Source organism: Crocuta crocuta, unplaced genomic scaffold, assembly GCF_008692635.1.
Source record: "Crocuta crocuta isolate KB4526 unplaced genomic scaffold, BGI_CrCroc_1.0 scaffold770, whole genome shotgun sequence".
Taxonomy (NCBI): domain Eukaryota; kingdom Metazoa; phylum Chordata; class Mammalia; order Carnivora; family Hyaenidae; genus Crocuta; species Crocuta crocuta.
The window spans coordinates 75,943-89,691 of record NW_027527430.1 but is presented as its reverse complement, the minus strand read 5'-3'; the positions used below and the strand labels follow the sequence as shown (position 1 = coordinate 89,691).

The window sequence follows — 13,749 nt, the reverse complement described above, 5'->3', positions numbered from 1 at the left end:
TTAAAGAAGGGCAGTATTAGCATCTTATTGTTCACATGCAATCAACAAGAACATATTTTATGAAAGATATATAACCTGTATTCAAGCCATGACATTGTAACTGTTAGGCATATACCTATTTGGGCTTTATTATAAGTATATCCAGGCCACATTGCACTGTGAAACCTAATTAAAATATGTTCCTCAAATAATACTTAGATTTTACCAGCATCCAGCACCCAGTACTATGTTTTACCACTTAATAGCCTCAAAAGACTTTGGACACTATATTAAAGAGGATAAATGGGAAATTAATGTTAGGACCTAAAAGAGAAGCTAGATAAAACTGGAGTTTCAAGAATACAACAGCTTCTCCTTATTCCTATCCGGTAACAAAACAAATGGAAGTTAGCAGTGGAAGGATATAGAGAAGATATTTTTACCATTATTAACATAAGTAAGCAAAACACATCGGTTTTATGGGTAATCCATGAGGAAATCTATAACCAGGGCTTTCACTGAGGCTCTTTAAAACTACAGTTATGATGTGTGTTGACAGGTCACCTGATGGACTGGATAGCTCTGCCCGGTCCACCAAAGCCAGGCTCATCCTTTTTACACAAATAAAATGCTGACAGTGTTACTGACCATGAGTTTGAATGGAAATAATCTGTATCCTTTTTATCCATACTATATGTATATTTTATCCTTTGGACAAAAGATGTTTTTTAAAAAGCCACCCTTCAGGGCAGTTCACTTTCTGTGTCAATGGCTCTTGACCCTGTAATCCACAGACAGCTGAGCCATATCCCTCCCTTTCCCCTCCAATCACTTCAGAGCAGCACGCTGACCCGGGCTATTTTCCAGCTGTTGACCCTGATGGTACATTTTCCCAAAGCAATTTGAAGCATTTACTTCATGCCTGGTTCCTGAGAGGCCATGCCTCTTTCCACTTCCTTTACGAAGGACAAGGGAGGAAAGTTACATCTAGTTCTCTTTGCAAGGATGTTGTCGAAGCCTAAAAATCTAGTCAAGTATAATGTGCATATGTGAAATTAAGGGTGAAAATCTGGTGTTAAGGCTCACCTGGTCTGATGAAACAAAATCATGCACAGGAGTCTATGGTTGATTTATACATTGTGGAAATGGCAAAGTTTTGTATCAATCTAAAATGCATAGCTCCTCCAGCCAGCACGGAGCATAAAAATAGGTTGTGCATTCTGTCAAGTTTCCTACCTTCCAAGGGCCTCATAATATTTAAGATATGCAATGTGATTTGCTCTTGTGGTATACTTTACTCTGTGGGTGTTTTATTTTCAGAGTTCTCATGAGTTTTATGTATTGGTCAGAAAACAAGATTTGTGTAAATTCACACATTGACACAATATTTTGTGTAGAGATGTTTATTTGTAAATGTCAATTACTAAAATATGTAATGGTTATACAAAATACAAGTGCCTTCTGAAAAATTATATTCAGTAAAGTAGTTGCCAAAGAAATATACTCAACATGGGCTTTCCAAGTGAAAACTCGACCCAATTCTGGCCACTGAAGTGTATGCAAATTTGATTGCCAGTTCAGTGAATCTTCGGCTTTAGAAAAGATGCTGACACAATTCTTACCTAGGCTCCCCTCTCATGGTGCTATCAGAGAGCCTTAAATAACAAACTACCTCAATTCCTATTTAAAAGTTGTGTTGTGCTTTTTTAAATTACATGCAAATCATTTTCTAGTAATTTTCTTTATTTTTCTACTGCGTTTGGGCTCTGGCACTGCTGTAATTAAAATAGCTGAACAATATTTATTGGATACCATTATGCTCTTTGATCAAAGTCTTGTATTAAGTCTCCACTTACTAATTAATAATGACCCTATCAATTGCAGACTAATTCAATTAGCCATTGCCCTGAATTTTAATTCATGGAATAAGTCAAAGTTCCCAGCCTAATCAAAATCAAGCTTGAAAGGTAAATAAAGATATGTTAATTCTACTCTCTCAGGATGATTTTATTTTTGGTGAACTCAGCAGAAAATCACTTTCCATAAGACAGTGAGGGAAGTATGATTGTTGTCCCTAAGGATTTTCTAAGTTTTATAATTTTTGTCAAATATTTTATTCTTTCTGACATAGGATTTGGAGAAATTAGGTAAGAGCTTACCTGTTAGCCTAATGTCAATTTTAGTTACTTCTAACTATAATTGTTTGAGAATATTTTTTCAAAATAATTGAAAATATAAAATTTATATAGAATATTACAAAGGTCAGTCATTAAAAAAGAAGAGAAAATCAACTTGTTTTCCCTTTTTATACCATGATTTAAGTAAATCAATACAAGGGCATTAGATTCAGTCTTTATATTTTATTAATCCTAATGTGTAATATATAATTTGGTTGTTTTTGTCTTTTAAATTTATTTGAGATAGAAGGAGAAAATCTTAAATCAATGGACTTTCATTTACACATAATTTTAGTGAAGCCTGGTTGAATTTTCTTTCACATTTTCCTGAAAACTCCATTTGGAAGTTTCTTCTGGAGCTAAGAGAGCAAGCCTGATTTTAAGTGTTTCTACACTGACCTTATGAGGAAATTGCTTACATCATATTAACTCATTCAACTTCTGCTGCAACTTTTTTTTTTAATGTTTTATTTATTTCTGAGAGACAGAGAGACAGCATGAGCAGGGGAGGGTCAGAGAGAGAGAGAGGGAGATACAGAATCTGAAACAGGCTCCAGGTTCTGAGCTAGCTGTCAGCACAGAGCCCTATGCAGGGCTCAAACCCACAAACTGTGAGATCATGAGCTGAGCCAAAGTCGGCCGCCCAACCAACTGAGCCACCCAGGCGCCCCAACTTCTGCTGCAAATTTTGATTTCCTTCCCTCATCTATGAAGTGTGTGTACAAATATATATATTATTCAGTGATTTTCCAGGCCCCTGGGCTGAATCCCCTGTACCTAGAGTGTGTGGATTCCAACATCTAACTCAGAACAGTGGTAGCCAAGACCCAGAGTCTGCCTTGAGGTCTGGAGAGCCCAACCATCACTTTAATACCAGCAGAAACTATATGCTGTGACCACTGGTCTCCCTCCTAATGTCCCATCACACACATAAGCCTCATAATACAAACCTGGCTAGGTGGAGTAGAATATATGTTGGCTACATGTTGGCTCACTGAATTGTAAACTATAAAACCATTCATTCAGTATGTATTTATTAAAATACCTACTATGTGCCAGGTGCAAGATGAACAAAAGAGATTGAGTTGCTTGTGCCTGGGATCTTATATTTGACAAGAGAATGCTTTGGATTTTGTATTATCAGGAAAATACATTATCCTTAAAATATTCAGAGGAAAAACGTCAAGAGTAGAGAGGCTTGTCCTTCAGACTTGCTACGCTGTTCAGCCTAAATGTCTGCTGGGCATGGGTGAAAAGGCCTGAGGCAGTATTGACATCTGAAGCTCAGAAAGAGAATTCTTGCAACTGCCTAATAGATGGTGAGGGGCCGAGGTGATCTATGTGACTAGTGTATTGGCATCAGGACTTTCCTCTCTCTGTTCAAGTAAAGGAAAATAAAATGATATGGGGCTTATTTTTCAATTTGTAGAAAAACAAAGGGATAGAAATTATTCTAAAGGCATGAAGAAAAATCATGAAAGTAGAAAATTTCCTACCAGAACAGCAGATTACTAGAATGTATAGAAAGTACAAAATAATTTCTCTGTGAATACTAGAGAGGATAAAATGAATCCTGAGATGATGAGGGAGGTATCCTAATAATAATGTGTTTCAAGAAAAATTTAAAATTTAGCAGTAGAAATTGCATTATCAAAAATAAAATCCATAACATTGAGGACAGAATGGGAATAATAAAAAATGAAAATTATGAGTGAGAAAAGAACATAAATAAGAAATATCAGAAGTAAAGAGCTAGCCTTTGGATAACTGGCCTTCTAGTGGAAGACAGCAAAAGAAGCAGAAACAACATTTTAAACTATAAAACAAGAAAACCATTTGACCGCATCTCCCTCCCTCAGAAACTAGTCTACATCTTGAATGGACCTACCTGATTCTATCCAAAAGCAATAAAAACTCTGTCACCAAGATATCCTGGTATGTGATGGTGATGCCCATGATTCGTAGTGTTAATTTCACAATAAAGAGCAAACCTTGTAACTATCATCTAGGTAGAGGGAGGGAAAAAAATGGATTATTTGAGGACAAGTGTTGAGAAAATTACATTCTTATAAAAAAGGATGTCATATCATATATATCCATAAAGTCAAGATGGTTTAAATGTTGAAAGAAAAAAAATAAAATGAAACCCATAGGAAATTATAGGTAAACATGTAGATCATATTTAACTGATTTAGTGAACAATCTTTTTAAACATATAAAAACATGCTAACACAAAAGGAGTGATTGACAGATTTGAGTACAAGAAAACTAAAAATCTGTGTGTAAAATATAAAATTAAATGACACAAAATTAGGAAAAAAGGCAATAAATATAACAGAAGCCCATACTGATGCTACGTAAGTCCGTAATTCTTAAAACTGATAAGAAAATTTCCAACAGCTAATAAAGGACATTAAAGAAACTATCTGTATATATTATTAGTGAGACTAAACCCTATTAAGAGAATGTAAACTAAATGCCATTTGTTGCTATTTATGTACATTAAATGTAAAAAAGCCAATTTTAAAATTGTCATAAATGTAACATTTTATAAAGCATGAGATTGGTGAGTATGTAGAGAAAAAATTATCCTATACTCTAGATGCAAGTGTATAATTTTTCTGGAGACAAAGGAAACAATGCATATCACGTTTCAAATGGCAGGTCTTTTATGCCTATAAGAAATAGTTGCCCCAGTGAATGAAGATATGAACATAGGAGTTCATTCTAGATTTTTACTAATGGCAAGAAATTAGAAACAAGTTAAAGGAATACCAATAGGAGAGTGGTTAAATTATTTTAATATTTATCATGTATCTATAACAGAGAAAGTTATACAGCCATTACACATTATTACTATTATTTATATGTAAAATATTCACAGTAAGTGAAAAAATGTAAGTTATAAAGCAACATGTATGCTGTGAACTTATTTTTATGAAGATATATGGGAATAAGAAATGTCTACAAAAGTGACTATCAAGAGGTCTACAAGAATTAACTCTGGATTACAGTAGTATTGTAGGTTATTTCTTCTGAATTCCTCTATTTCTTTGCATCATCTGAAATTTCACATTGTTTATTATTTATCTTTGGAAAATGAATCTACTTTTCATATCCTTTGACTGAATAACCTTAATTCTATGAATTTATCATTTGTAAATGAGACATATGGTCAACTGAAAGGACTTGGATTTTTTGAGAGTATTAATTTTAATTGAAAAAAATCAAGGTATAGAGAGGAGTAAATGTTTTATAGTAAATAAATGATTGTGATAAATCTTTAACATGGTTTGTTATGGCAAAAAAAAGTCTTAAAAATAGTTTATTGACATAGAAATTACTAATGTAATATTAAGGGGGAAAAAGAATAAACTAATTGACCTGCAAATCCAGAAAGTGCAACCAACACTTGTAAATGCCAAGTACAACAAATTTGTCTAAAACCCGTGTTTAGAGAGAATAAAAGCATTGATTGTATCTGATAGTGAGACAGTTTTTTCTATACTTTATGTATTTCTCAGTTTTTCTTCATAGCCTATACTATTTTCATAATGAGAAAGATTATTAAATGAAAATATTAAATATGAATTGTACATAGTTATCATGCCATCTCACACTCTCAGCTAAATTATGCAGTTGAACTACTTGCATGATTCTAGATGAACTTTTTAAAAAAAGTTAGTAGTCGGGGCACCTGGGAGGCTCAGTTGGTTGAGTGTCCAACTTCGGCTCCGGTCATGATCTCAGGGCTAGTGAGTTCGAGTCCTGTGTCGGGCTCTGTGCTAATGGCTCAGAGCCTGGAGCCTGCTTCAGATTCTGTGTCTCCGTCTCCCTCTCCCTCTCCCCTGCTTGCACTCTTTCTGTCTCTGTCTCAAAAATAAATAAACATTTAAAAAAATTTTTAAAGTTAGCAGTCATGCAGGGCACCTGGGTGGCTCTGTCAGTTAAACATCCAACCTCAGCTCAGGCTGTGATCTCATGGTTCATGAGTTCAAGCCCTGCACAAGATTCCCTCCTGTCATCCCACAGCCTGCTTCATATCCTCTGTCTCTCTGTCTCTGTCTCTCTCTCTCTTTCTCTCTCTCTGCCCCTCTCAGCTCATGTTCTCTTTCTCTCTCTCAAAAATAAATAAACATTTAAAAAAAAGTAATCAGGAACTGACAGCAATCATGGGGTGTACCTCAGGTTGGCATATAGCATTATTCATGTTATAATTTCATGTAATTGTTAAGCATAGCATTATCTCAATTTAAAGTCCAGGGAAGATGATGCCTGGATATTTGGAATGTCTGCTATATGCCAGGTGTCCTGCAAAACACACTTCTGAGTGATCACCAAAGCTTAGAAAGCTTCTGTATGCACCATACATCTGTTATACATGGTTTTACATGTAAAGGGCCTACTATATAAGACACCAATAAAACAGAAAAGTCCCTCTATCCTTTGAAAGGTTATTTTATGGTATAATTTTTTCTATTTGTGTTCATAGCTGTTGAGTTTAATATGGACAAAGTAATTGCTATATTAAATATTTAAAAATATTATTAGAAACTTGCACTTTCTCAATAAAAGAAGGAGAAAAAAAATGAGTGGTGAGATGAATCTCCAGTATATAGTATTTTAAGGAATCTGAATCTATAACCTTAGAGGTACTAGATCATATCAGATATTAGAGCTGGATAATATTTCTTAATAAGTTGATCACATTAATTAGTTGGCCTGAAAATATGGACTGAAGTCTTGCCAACATCTGATAACCAGTAATATTGTTCAAATACCAAGTACAATTAATTGTATGCCTTCTATATAGCTAGAGTTGTATACAATTGTTTTATGTAATATTATGGTTAAAAATTCTTTATTGAAACCAAAATGCTTTCTGAACATTTTGCCCATAATTGCCATAATTTGCTCATTTTTAAATGCTACGTGATTATACTAGCTTCAAAGTTATCTCTGTTTAATGAGTTAATTTTACAAAGCTCTGTGAAATTATAAAATATGTGATTCAAAATAACTGATATAAAGACAAACTGGAGCATTTTAGATGCAGCTGTGTTGTATATTTCTGTTATAGATCACTTTGGTCCTTTTTTTCACTTTTCTTGCACACTTGTTTATCTGTAGCACTTTTCATTTTCCTCACGTCTTTAAGAACTTCTCTGTGAAAATCCACTGCCTTTCCTAGTGTGTTCTTCCAGGGAACCATCTGTCAAGCTGTTATGCAGATATCTGAAATGCCATTTATCTTGACCTTTCTCAAACAAATGCCTAGTTTTTCTACAATTCTCCTAAGCTAGATACTCTAAAAATATTTATGCTTCACTAAAATATTTCAGGATGTTTTACAACAGAAGAGTTACATTCCTATATAACTCTCATGCAATACTTTTTTCTTTACTTCTGTGCCATTTAAGCCTCTCTATATATGCATGCCTCATTTTTTACCCATATAATTAATGGAAAATAAATCACTCACTATAATTTGGAATCTAATTCTCTCTTTTAGTATTATTTTGTAACCATTTCCCTATAGTAATTAATCTTAGTATTCAAATGAGGATGTATAATATTCCATAAAATTATATTACTCTTAGTAAAACATTTCACCCATAAATAGAAATTTCAGTTGCTTCACATTTTCTCTATTTTAAGTGAAGCTGAAATTACTATCTTTGTAAGAAGGTATCCAAATATACTATGTTCCAGAAGTTGCTTGTAGGACGATCTAACCACCTCCTTTCTCTGTTTCTATATTTATTCTTCTAATAACATGCTGAGACTGATAATAGATTGTTTCCTCAGATTTATTTATTATTTCATTGTTATCAGATTCTAATATAGTCCTTAATCTATTTTATATGTTGTTTTACAAACTTAGTAAATATTGACTCATCTAATCCTCATAAAATCCTATAAAGATTGTTATCTTCATTTTTCATATAAGGACATTGAGATGTAGAGAAATAAAGTAGTTTTCCCAAGGGCACATAGCTAGTGAGGGCAGAGCCATTTGGGGGAACTCAGACCATCTAGCTTCTCTACAACAGACTGCCTCTTACAATAAGATCGGAGAGTATTTTTAACTAGTTGTCTTCCCAGTAAAAATTGGTTGGTGCCACTGTGATAATATATTTCCTTGACCCATGCTGTTATCCTATGTAGCGAAGCAAGAGAAAGACTCTTGGCATTTTCTGCTATGGTACTTTGCGGTCTCATTAGACATGGTTGGTTGTTGTCCATGGAACATATTTAGGAAGTAGTTTTAGCTCAACCCAGCAAACCTTTTATTGAGGGACTGTTAAATTTAAGGCACATTTAATTCAGATCCAGACATGAAGAGCATAGCACTAAGCCAAATGTCTACCCATATGCCAGTTCAGTGCCCTAAATAACCTGCTATATTTGAGCCAAACCTCGGGAGGTGAGAGTCTGTCTAAAACAGCTGAAGACATTTTGTCTAGCATTTCAACTTTAACTCAGAAGATCTCTAAGAGGGCAAAGTGCTCATGAGCCAAGGGTGAGCATAGATCAGCCTGCATGCTGAACATGAGGGTGACATGTCTGTGAGTGTGTTTCAAAGTGAGATCTGTACATGCCCCATTGCAGCACTGTCATGTTAAGTGCAGGAGGCTGATTATTTTTACATTAAAGAAGGTTTGCTTAGGCCTAGCAGTCTAGTTTAATGCAGCAAATTTTAGGACAAAATCCAGCTTGAAACAGATTGCTGACTATTTAAGTAGAGAAGTTGACTTAACTGGAACAAAAAAGAAAAACATCTCTAGATCAAAAAAAAAAAAAAAAGGCTGGAGAAGGGGAGCAGTTAGAGAGGGAGAAAAACATATCTGTTAGAAAGAGCCAAGACACACAGCTTCAGGGGAAAACATCTCCACCCAGCAGGAAACCCAGCTGACTTTAAGAAATACCACTGAAAAAGATATGCTATAAGACTCTTCATTGCGTCATCGTAGCTAAACACTCATAGAAGTCTGTAGAATCAAGCCTTGGAAGTGTTCGTATTCTTGGTGACAGTTTGAGTTCCTGTGTGTTTATAGACTTGCCAACAACACAGTGAGTCAGAGTATTGTAAGATTTTTTTTGCCCATTTAATTGAGTGTCAGGAACATTAAGAGCATTTTGAAGACCAGTGGTGATGCCTAGGTGTCTGCACAATTAGATTTGGATTTAGGACAACAAAAGCAATCCATATGTTTAAGGCTGGACAGGTGAAGAACAGAGAGGAAATTCATCTTAAAACACAGGGCTCTTCTGGGGCATCTGAGTGGCTCGGACAGTTAAGCATCCAACTCTTGATTTCAGCTCAGGTTATGATCTCATGGTTTGTGGCTTCTAGCCCTACATCTGTGCTAGCTCTTCTAATATTGTAAATCCAGGATTATTTGGGTTTAGAGCTTAGTGATGCTGTAAGTTTAATGAGTGTGGTGAGGAAGCTTTGAGATTCCTCAGAAATTTCTGGAAAAAATCACAAAGAATAGAAAGAAATCACTGAGTGAGAATTTTTATGTATGGTGGAACTTTGAATCAGAAAGATGAATTTGAATCTAAGACCCTCCCTTTACTCACTCTCTATCTTTGGATCACACATCATGATATATTAGGCTCTGTTCCCTCATCTCAAAAGTACTGTACAGGGCTGTAGAGAGGATTCGCTGAGGACACACAAGAAAGCACTTAGCATGGTGTGGATGAGACAACAACAGTTTCCTTCCCAGGTATTATAATTTTGCCACCTTGCTTTGCTGCAGGATAGATATTTTAGATGCTATAATACATCTTACGAAATTTGCAGAACAAAAATATTTTCTAGTTATAATAAACTTTCTAAAATATTTTAATAAAGCATTAAAGGTAGTTTTTGGTCTTAATCTATTGCCCAATTTGAGTCTAATGTCTTTAATTAAACAATGTCCCAAAAAGTGGTCAAATCCCCTATGAATTTTTAAAGAAATATTCCTAGGCTATGAAACATTGGGAACTTTTTCATATCCTTATTGAAAAGCATCTAAATACAGTCACTAAATATGGTCTGTTCAACACATTCACCCTGGCTCTCTCTTTTCATTCATGGACTATGCCTGACCCATGGCTGTCTATTTGTGGCTACATACATCTCACAGGATGAAGAACCTGAAATAGAAACAAAAGGTCATGGTGGTTGAAAGCCACCAAGGTCACACATGGGATCATGACAGTGAAAGATGATAAGATCAAGGATGTAAGCAGGGCACTTAGTCATAGGAAGTAGGAGGAAGTAGGTCCCTATTGTGGAAGGAGAGCGGAAGCTGTAGATCAAGGAGCATTAATAAACCTAAGGGTAAAGCTCTTACAAGAATTGTCCATTTGGAAAACAAGATTACTATATATTTTTTTAATTAGCATAATAAGATATAAGAAAAGCCTCATGAATTAGAGAACAAAGAAAAATTATACTAAATTATACAATGTTATGTGTTCTTTTTCATGAAAGTCAATGCTATCTTTTGCATTTCCATCACATCTTGATTAATTTAATGCTTGCTGATTCTCCATGCATGTTATGCTTTTATAAGTATGTATTTTGTAGGAACAAATGCACCATGAGCACAGATCCCACAAGTCATGGATGCATACTTTAATCCTTCATTTTTTGAAGAATGCCCAAATTCGTCCTCAACATTTTTAGGATTATAATTTTCTGAATGAGATTTTCATTGTACAATGATTACTATTATTTCACTATATATCCTGAGCTGATTAAACCTCATGGAAATAATGTTGACTTTTTATTTCATGTTTAACTGTGGTACATATAATACTATTTTTCCTAATATGTACATAACTACAGTTTGATTTTATTAAAATTGAAATGACCAGTAAAGTCAGCAAAATTATAAGCACAACCCCTGGAAGATAATTGTCTCAAGGTCAACCTTGCTAGCCCTGTACAATCTCAGTTGCATGAAACTACAAAGCTAGATGAATTGGTTTAATGTAAAATTAATTGGTAGACTGAAATGACCATCATTTTATTTTAAAATGGTCACAATAGTTATTCAGGCTTTCAACTAAGTTTCTCCAGTGGCAAAATCAAAATTATTAGCCAATAACAGGCTCAGTCATCAGTTTCAAAATACAAATAATCAGTGCATCTTTGGCTTTAGCATGTATGTTACTTAACCTCCTGAATTCAAGTACTTGCACATATATCGTGGACTCTACTGTGGCATTTAAACTATGTCTTTTCCTTTTTTTAGGTGGACCTTCTGGTCCCTACCAAAGTGACTGGCATCATTACACAAGGAGCTAAAGATTTTGGTCACGTACAGTTCGTAGGTTCCTACAAACTCGCATACAGCAATGATGGAGAACACTGGACTGTATACCAGGATGAAAAGCAAAGAAAAGATAAGGTAAGTGATCCAGGTGGTTATAACATGCAAAGTGAAGGACCAAACTCTATGTGAGTTTGACTGAATGAACTTCTTATACATATTTTTTAAATTAATGGCTATATCCACTGAACCTGTATGTTAAATAAATTCTAACATTTTCCATATTATCAATTCTCTAAGATCCAGCTAAGTAAAAGGTTTATATTTTATAAACCTAATAGAAGCTTGAGTAATTTATCTTAAAGCGTATATAAATAGCTATTGTCTGAATACTTGTCACTATTAACTTTACTATTAAAAAACATTACTGGTATTAGAAAAAATGTACTTTGGCAAAAAATGTTTTAAAAATTAGAAGATTTTTCAATTATGTGTTTCCTTGATTGTTTTGACAATTAGGGATTTTAGAGTGAGCAAATTTTGCGTATTACAGTGTTTTGTCAAAATTAAACTATAAGATGTTTCTCTGCTCAGTTTCCTTCATTGTGTTTTAATTCATAGGTTTGTTTAGTTTTTTTAACCTATGTAAGCTGTTTTATTATAATAGAAGATGTATATTATTGCAACACCCAATTCTGCACTATACTTTTTGTAACTGTTTTTCTAAAACTTCTTGCCATTCTAAATATCTTTCTATAGTATCTCCTGGTCTGAATTTGTCTGAGGCCTTGGTTAATGGAAGTGCTCTGGGTTCATATCAATAACTAATTGGATCAGATATTAAAATGTAGCCTCAGTTGGGCCAATGACACTGAAACTCATTCATTGCTTGGAATGTTTGTGCTAAGAACTCTAGCTTTCTAAAACATCAACAGAAACAAACTTCTTATTTCAAAGTTTTGTGAGGAAATAAAATAGTTAAGTATTTCTGATTTCATAATGACTTTTTCCATTTTATGTAGCCCTTTTATTCCCTGGTATATTATTAACCAGTAGACAGTTGGAAATATCTCGTTGTTATTGTTTTTTTCAAAAATTGAAGGCAGAGAATTTATAAATTTTCCCAGAAATACTAAGCCTAGGTGGCTATTTCAGTGAGTCAACAGAGTCTGAATTCACTTCATATAAAATTCCTTTCAGGGATGACATGTCTTTAGGTTTAGATTATAAAATCCATACCTATTTACCTTTTAACATCTCAGCACACACCCATTTAGCATCAAGAGATACATTTAATGTCTCAGAACACACACACATTTTACGTTTTAATATCTCAGAAATTTGCTGTATCTTACAATGTCACAATTTAATTGGGTGCATTTATTATTTTCTAGAGGAACATAAAATAATGGCATGTTTTCTAATCAATAGCATCTTAGATTGAGTGGATATAGGGTTTTTTTTTTGTAAAACTGTCCTCAAATGTATTTATGGGATGTAGATAAATATCTGCCATGATTTATTGCAAATAATTATTTCAGTTCCTACTTTTCACCTTTTCACAGTAGGCATTTTGATGCATAGAGAATGAAAATATGTTCCATAAAATGAAGTTAACTTCATAAATTATATAGCTCTTAAAATTAATTTTAAAATAAAGTATTCTCATCCATGTGTAATGTTCACTGAAAAGCATATCTATAATAGCAAAATCCTCGTATAGGTTGAGTTAGGGAGGAGGTATAAAGAAAACTATGATTAAGCTATTGTACTGATTAAGTACATTTTTGACTCCATTTACATTAAGCGTGTAATTTCATGATTATGTGTAAATATTTTTTAAATTTTTCCTTTAATTAATAGACTAGGCATTTGCATGTTAATACATTTATTTCATTACCTGTCTAAAATGTATATAAAATTTTTATCAAGTTGATCAAGTTACTTGATTGTGTTCAGGTTTTCTATAGTTTTACTGATTTTCTATCTCCTTGTACTATCAGTTATGGAAAGAGCAATGTGAAAATCTCCAACTATAATTGTGACATTCTCTATTTCTTGTTGTAGTCATATCAGCGTTTGCTTGATGTATATTGAATGTATTTTTTTAAGTTTACTTATTTATTTTGAAATAGAGAGAGCGCACAAGCGGGGGAGGGGCAGAGAGAGGGAGGATGGAGGATCCCAAACAGGATCTGCGCTGAGGGCAGAGAGCCAGACAGGGGGCCCGGACTCACATACCGAACAGTGAGATCAATAACCCCAGCTGACTCTTTCCCCCTACCCCCAACCCCACCCCGTGCCCTTGTTTGGTGAAT

The 13,749-nt window shown here is 34.2% G+C and overlaps 1 protein-coding gene across 3 annotated transcripts in view; it reads left to right on the top strand.

Annotated features, from left to right (window-relative positions):
* Positions 1-13,749, top strand: part of EDIL3 (EGF like and discoidin domains 3) — a 408,087-nt gene that overhangs the window by 372,917 nt on the left and 21,421 nt on the right. For all 3 annotated transcript variants that reach the window (XM_077759157.1, XM_077759166.1, XM_077759175.1), the window contains one exon: positions 11,414-11,569. In XM_077759157.1, the coding sequence (XP_077615283.1) occupies positions 11,414-11,569 (156 nt within the window). The remainder of the gene's footprint in view (positions 1-11,413; positions 11,570-13,749) is intronic.